We start from the raw sequence: 7,967 nt of genomic DNA on the forward strand, positions 1-7,967 counted from the left end.
TTACCGATCGCAAATATGCTTATTGTGCTGCGTGCTGATCTGAGATGAAACCAGACGAGATAAATTCCTAATACACAGATAATGATTGCGCAAGTTTTCGTAGTCGTGTATGAGCAGCAAATTTACATGTTTCTCCCGCTTCCTTGAGGTCAAATGCAACGTCCGACATCTTTCTTGTTCCCCTCCCCACTCGAACACGTTCACGGAAACGTCGTTCGCTTTTTCGAACTTTGGTATGTCCTTGAACAACATCGGCAATTGGAATCCCTCGGTGTGGAGCACATCGCTGTAATGCGGATAGGATGATGTGCGATTCAAATTATTTTTAGCTGGATATAGGCTTGCCACCACTGCCCAATAGAAACATGCATTATCGTCGTCACTGTACACATTGAGGACTGCTTTCTTTAATTGCACTGTTCGAGGCACGGATACCTGACAACCTGCTTGTAACGGTTGATATTTGTTGGAATTCACCATCAAATGCAGGATCTTCGATAACGCCCATCCACTGTCTCGTTCTTGAAACTCTTCTATCGATGTCAAAAGCGTTGGCACAACATCTTTCGCATACCAGCGACGTAGATTCGACGAATGAAAGAGCGCGACGTTTCGCGTGCTAAAACTTTTCACCGAAACCTCGTCGCGCAGCACAAATTCCGCCTCCAATACTACGTTCACTTTTAACGACAAATGAACGTTCAAAAGTTCTGTAATACGATTCGTAACTATTCGCTTCGCGTGCTGCAAGAAATGACGTGGATCGACATGTTCGACGTTGATCACAACGCCGGTCGATATACGATTCTTAAACGCCGACTCGATGTTCTCCCAACGAAGAGTCGATGCTCTCGCGCCAACGTTTCCATACAAACCGCTACCAACGCGTGATGAAAACCGATGATCTAACGAGACCTTCAAAGTTTTCATACGACACATGATCGACAGCAAACTCGATTTTACACCTATGGGTGCTTCGTTTTTCTTCACAATGATCATATATTTCCTACACCATTGTAAACATTCAATACATGATTTCGTCCATTCGCGATACTCGTCCACAGTTCGAATCATCCTTGACATATGTGTTAACGATTTCAACATGTCCTTGCAAACTTGCGTCATCTTGTGAAAATATTAATTCACATCAATTATTAAAAAGAAGTTTTTTCAGTTTTGATTTCACGTCGTCGGTTAAGTTTCCAGTTCTCACGAACGTAACTACACTATACAACCAACCACGCGATGCTCTCCCATCTCGATGATATGTAGTATCACGGACGGTGAATCGATCGCGGGCCATTTCACTATAATTTGGCTAAATCGTTTCGTGTAGATGAAACTCACGCGACTCGTAAAATCTTTTCGCATTAGACGTTCCGTCGCTGTTTTCCACTCGAGCGGAAATTGATCGTTCAGGTATAAGTTTATGACGTATCCCCAAACCAAATTCTGTAATGTAGGAATCATCTCACGACGTATCTTCGTCACTCGATGAAAAATACTTCGATATGAATTTCACGCGTGAAGCATTGAGTTTCTCGGTCGGTAAATTAATGTCCCATTTGATTTTAGGAATATCCCAATCATCGTCGTCGTCGTCGTGCAATGAATATTCCAATCTTCTCTTCACTTTGTTCAATGGAGGGAGGAAATCACCTCTGGTCATACTCCATTCAAATTTTGATAATGGTATCAACACTGGTTCGACGCAAACATAATCAGTTTCTTTACGGTATTTAAAAATAATCCTCTTCAACGATCTCTTCGAACGACATTGCGTGCTCAAAGGAACGATTACTTTAAAAACATCAATACTATTGTATATCACGTAATCGAGCAAGTCTCGCGATTTGAACACGCATGCACCCACGTATGAAAACCTAGCGTGCGGATATCTCCGACGAAAAACACAGTACACGTCGCACAAAATAACATCACAATATCGGATAAAAATCCGTCGAGCAATACTCGAAAAATTATGAACACCGTATTCAAATATCTTAGACGTTGCGAACGATTGCAACGATGGCACGTTCAACGAACCAACTTCCATACCAATACTCAACTCAGTAGCGAATAAAATGTTCGCTGCAAAGGGAAAAAGCAAAAAACAGTAAAAGAGAGAGAAAAAATATCTCTCTCTCTCTCTGTCCGCATCATTTGCAAGAGAGAGAACAACCGCTGCAATACAGCCCTCTCTCTAGCTCGCTACAATATTATACCGAGATAAAAAAAAACTTACTTTAAGAAATCTTAATGAGACCAAAATCACGGGTAAAGCATCCGCGAGTCTCTCCGGATACAAAACCACAAACTTCTATAAATGCGTCGCGCGAGAAAAATCATGCATCGTTTTTGCAAGAGAGAGAACAACCGCTGCATCCTCCCCTCTCTCTCTCTCGCTCGCTCGCTACAATATTATACCGAGATAAAAAAACCATACTTTAAGAAACCTAATAAACGAAACCAAAATCCCCGATATCGCTTCGCAAGATAAGCAACTTCCGGGTAAGGCGTCCGAGAACCTCTCCGGATGCAAAACCGCAAAACTCCTTATCGGTGACTTCCCCCCTCCACACGACGCGTGCCGCTCACGATGATGCTTCCTTCCCTATACCCCCCGGCTCAGCCTTCCCCTCGCCATTGCTTGCAGAACGCAACATATATACCTACTCACTTATATCGCAAGTATTTGAAGCTAAATCATATGTGTCGCATGGATTTGAAGCTAAGCCTTCTACTTCGCATTGATTTGAAGCTAAATCATTTGTTTCGCATGGATTTGAAGCTAAACCATCTACATCGCATTGATTTGAAGCTAAATCATGTGTTTCGCGTTGATTTGAAGGTAACTCGTTTGTTTCGCATGCAGTTGAAGCTATATCACCTATATCCCAAGTGTTTGAAACACAATCATTTGTTTCGCATGGATTTGAATCTAAACCTTCTACATCGCATTGATTTGAAGCTAAATCGTGTGTTTCGCATGGATTTGAAGCTAAGCCTTCTACTTCGCATTGTTTTGAAGCTTAATCATGTGTTTTGCATGGATTTGAAGCTATCTCGTTTGTTTCGCCTGCAGTTGAATCTATATCACTTACATCACAAATTTTTGAAGCATATCCATTTGTCCCGCACAGATTTGAAGCTACGCCTTCTACTTCGCATTGATTTGAAGCTAAATCATCTGTTTCGCTTGGATTTGAAGCTAACACGTTTGTTTCACATGCAGTTGAAGCTAAATCATGTATTTCGCATGGATCTGAAGCTAACTCGTTTGTTTGGCCTGCATTTGAAGCTATATCACTTATATTCGCAAGTATTTGATGCTAGATCATTCGTTTCGCATGGATTTGAAGCTAACCCTTTTACTTCGCATTGATTTGAAGTTAAATCATGTGTTTCCCTTGGATGTGAAGCTGAATCGTTTTTTTCGCATGCAGTTGAATCTATATCATTTATATCGCAAGTATCTGAAGCTAAATCATTTGTTTCTCATGGATTTGAAGCTAAAGCTTCTAAATCCCATGGATTTGAAGCTAAATCATGTGTTTGGCATGGATTTGAAGCTAAACCTTCTACATCGCATTGAGTTGCATCTGAATCATGTGTTTCGCATGGATTTGAAGCTAACTCGTTTGTGTCGCATGCAGTTGAAGGTAAATCATGTATATCACAAGTATTTGAATCTAAACCATTTGTTCCGCATGTATGTGAAGCTAAATCATGTGTTTACCATGACTATGAACCTAAATCATGTGTTGCCCATGGATTTGAAGCTTAATCATGTGTTTTGCATGGATTTGAAGCTAACTTGATTTTATCCTCTGCATTTGAAGTTACTTCATTTATATCGCAAGTATTTGAAGCTAAATCATATGTGTTTCGCATGGATTTGAAGCTAATCCCTCTACTTCGCATTGATTTGAAGCTAAATCATTTGTTTCGCATGGAATTGAAGCTACCTCGTTTGTTCCTCCAGATTTTGAAGCTATATCTCTTATATCGCAAGTATCTGAAGCTAAATCATTTGTTTCTCATGGATTTGAAGCTAAACCTTCTACATCCCATGGATTTGAAGCTAAATCATGTGTTTGGCATGGATTTGAAGCTAAACCTTCTACATCGCATTGATTTGCATCTGAATTTATGTGTTTCGCATGGATTTGAAGCTAACTCGTTTGTGTGGCATGCAGTTGAAGCTAAATCATGTATATCACAAGTATTTGAATCTAAACCATTTGATTCGCATGTGATTTGATGCTAAGCCTTCTACTTCACACTGATTTGATGCTGAATCATGTCTTTCGCATGGATTTGAAGGTAACTCGTTTGTTTCGCATGCAGTTGGAGCTATATCATGTATATGACAAGTATTAGAAGCTAAAACATTTGTTTCGCATGTATGTGAAGCTAAATCATGTGTTTACCATGACAATGAACCTAAATCATGTGATGCCCATGGATTTGAAGCTTAATCATGTGTTTTGCATGGATTTGAATCTAACTTGATGGTATCCTCGGCATTTGAAGTTACTTCATTTATATCGCAAGTATTTGAAGCTAAATCATATGTGTTTCGCTTGGATTTGAAGCTAAACCTTCTACATCGCATTGATTTGAAGCTAAATCATGTGTTTCACATGGATTTGAAGCTAACTCGTTTGTTTCGCAGGCAGTTGTAGCTAAATAATGTATATCACAAGTATTTGTAGCTAAACCATTTGTTTCGCATGGATTTGAAGCTACGCCTTCTACTTCGCATTAATTTGAAGCTAAATCATTTGTGTCGCATAGAATTGAAGCTACCTCGTTTGTTCCTCCTGCTTTTGAAGCTATATCACTTATATTGCAAGTATTTGAAGCTAAATCATATGTGTCGCATGGATTTGAAGCTGAACCTTCTACGTCGCATTGATTTGAAGCTAAATCTTGTGTAGCGCATGGATTTGAAGCTAAACCTTCTACATCGCATTGAATTGAATCTAAATCATGTGTTTCGCATGGATTTGAAGCTAAGCCTTCTACTTCGCATTGATTTGAAGCTAAATCATGTGTTTCGAGTGGATTTGAAGATAAACCTTCTACATCGCATTGATTTGAAGCTAAATCATGTGTTTCGCGTGGATTTGAAGGTAACTCGTTTGTTTCGCATGCAGTTGAAGCTATATCACCTTTATCCCAAGTGTTTGAAGCTCAATAATTTGTTTCGCATGGATTTGAAGCTAAGCCTTCTACTTCGCATTGATTTGAAGCTAAATCATTTGTTTCGCATGGATTTGAAGCTAAACCTTCTACATCGCATTGATTTGAAGCTAAATCATGTGTTTCGCGTGGATTTGAAGGTAACTCGTTTGTTTCGCATGCAGTTGAAGCTATATCACCTTCATCCCAAGTGTTTGAAGCTCAACCATTTGTTTCGCATGGATTTGAAGCTAAATCTTCAACATCACATTGATTTGAAGCTAACTCATGTATTTCGCGTGAATTTGAAGGTAACTCGTTTGTTTCGCATGCAGCTGAAGCTATACCAACTATATCCCAAGTGTTTGAAGCTCAATCATTTGTTTCGCATGGATTTGAAGCTAAACCTTCTACATCGCATTGATTTGAAGTTAAATCATGTGTTTCGCATGGATTTGAAGCTAACTCGTTTGTTTCGCAGGCAGTTGTAGCTAAATAATGTATATCACAAGTATTTCTAGCTAAACCATTTGTTTCGCATGGATTTGAAGCTACGCCTTCTACTTCGCATTGATTTGAAGCTAAATCATTTGTTTCGCATAGAATTGAAGCTACCTCGTTTGTTCCTCCTGCTTTTGAAGCTATATCAGTTATATCGCAAGTATTTGAAGCTAAATCATATGTGTCGCATGGATTTGAAGCTGAACCTTCTACGACGCATTGATTTGAAGCTAAATCTTGTGTAGCGCATGGATTTGAAGCTAAATCTTCTACATCGCATTGATTTGAATCTAAATCATGTGTTTCGCATGGATTTGAAGCTAACTCGTTTGTTTCGTATGCAGTTGCAGCTAAATAATGTATATCACAAGTATTTCTAGCTAAACCATTTGTTTCGCATGGATTTGAAGCTAAGCCTTCTACTTCGCATTGATTTGAAGCTAAATCATGTGTTTCGAGTGGATTTGAAGCTAAACCTTCTACATCGCATTGATTTGAAGCTAAATCATGTGTTTCGCGTGGATTTGAAGGTAACTCGTTTGTTTCGCATGCAGTTGAAGCTATATCACCTTTATCCCAAGTGTTTGAAGCTCAATAATTTGTTTCGCATGGATTTGAAGCTAAGCCTTCTACTTCGCATTGATTTGAAGCTAAATCATTTGTTTCGCATGGATTTGAAGCTAAACCTTCTACATCGCATTGATTTGAAGCTAAATCATGTGTTTCGCGTGGATTTGAAGGTAACTCGTTTGTTTCGCATGCAGTTGAAGCTATATCACCTTTATCCCAAGTGTTTGAAGCTCAATAATTTGTTTCGCATGGATTTGAAGCTAAGCCTTCTACTTCGCAGTGATTTGAAGCTAAATCATTTGTTTCGCATGGATTTGAAGCTAAACCTTCTACATCGCATTGATTTGAAGCTAAATCATGTGTTTCGCGTGGATTTGAAGGTAACTCGTTTGTTTCGCATGCAGTTGAAGCTATATCACCTTCCTCCCAAGTGTTTGAAGCTCAACCATTTGTTTCGCATGGATTTGAAGCTAAACCTTCTACATCACATTGATTTGAAGCTAACTCATGTATTTCGCGTGAATTTGAAGGTAACTCGTTCGTTTCGCATGCAGTTGAAGCTATACCAAATATATCACAAGTGTTTGAATCTCAATCATTTGTTTCGCATGGATTTGAAGCTAAACCTTCTACATCGCATTGATTTGAAGCTAAATCATTTGTTTCGCATAGAATTGAAACTACCTCGTTTGTTCCTCCAGCTTTTGAAGCTATATCACTTATATCGCAAGTATTTGAAGCTAAATCATATGCGTCGCATGGATTTGAAGCTGAACCTTCTACATCGCATTGATTTGAAGCTAAATCTTGTGTATCGCATGGATTTGAAGCTGAACCTTCTACATCGCATTGATTTGAATCTAAATCATGTGTTTCGCATGGATTTGAAGCTAACTCGTTTGTTTCGTATGCAGTTGCAGATAAATAATGTATATCACAAGTATTTCTAGCTAAACCATTTGTTTCGCATGGATTTGAAGCTAAGCCTTCTACTTCGCATTGATTTGAAGCTAAATCATGTGTTTCGAGTGGATTTGAAGATAAACCTTCTACATCGCATTGATTTGAAGCTAAATCATGTGTTTCGCGTGGATTTGAAGGTAACTCGTTTGTTTCGCATGCAGTTGAAGCTATATCACCTTTATCCCAAGTGTTTGAAGCTCAATAATTTGTTTCGCATGGATTTGAAGCTAAGCCTTCTACTTCGCATTGATTTGAAGCTAAATCATTTGTTTCGCATGGATTTGAAGCTAAACCTTCTACATCGCATTGATTTGAAGCTAAATCATGTGTTTCGCGTGGATTTGAAGGTAACTCGTTTGTTTCGCATGCAGTTGAAGCTATATCACCTTCATCCCAAGTGTTTGAAGCTCAACCATTTGTTTCGCATGGATTTGAAGCTAAATCTTCTACATCACATTGATTTGAAGCTAACTCATGTATTTCGCGTGAATTTGAAGGTAACTCGTTTGTTTCGCATGCAGTTGAAGCTATACCAACTATATCCCAAGTGTTTGAAGCTCAATCATTTGTTTCGCATGGATTTGAAGCTAAACCTTCTACATCGCATTGATTTGAAGTTAAATCATGTGTTTCGCATGGATTTGAAGCTAACTCGTTTGTTTCGCAGGCAGTTGTAGCTAAATAATGTATATCACAAGTATTTCTAGCTAAACCATTTGTTTCGCATGGATTTGAAGCTACGCCTT

The 7,967-nt window shown here is 38.9% G+C and overlaps 1 protein-coding gene across 1 annotated transcript; it reads right to left on the reverse strand.

The window, feature by feature from the left end:
- Positions 1-1,470, reverse strand: LOC143263784 (uncharacterized). The gene is made up of 2 exons (XM_076528496.1): positions 1,348-1,470; positions 1-915 (listed from the first exon to the last, which is right to left on the reverse strand). The coding sequence occupies exons 1-2, from the start codon at positions 1,468-1,470 to the stop codon at positions 1-3; spliced, it is 1,038 nt and encodes a 345-aa protein (XP_076384611.1).
- Between the last annotated feature and the right edge of the window lie 6,497 nt (positions 1,471-7,967).

This window comes from Megalopta genalis, unplaced genomic scaffold (genome assembly GCF_051020955.1).
Source record: "Megalopta genalis isolate 19385.01 unplaced genomic scaffold, iyMegGena1_principal scaffold1608, whole genome shotgun sequence".
NCBI classification, from domain to species: Eukaryota; Metazoa; Arthropoda; class Insecta; order Hymenoptera; family Halictidae; genus Megalopta; species Megalopta genalis.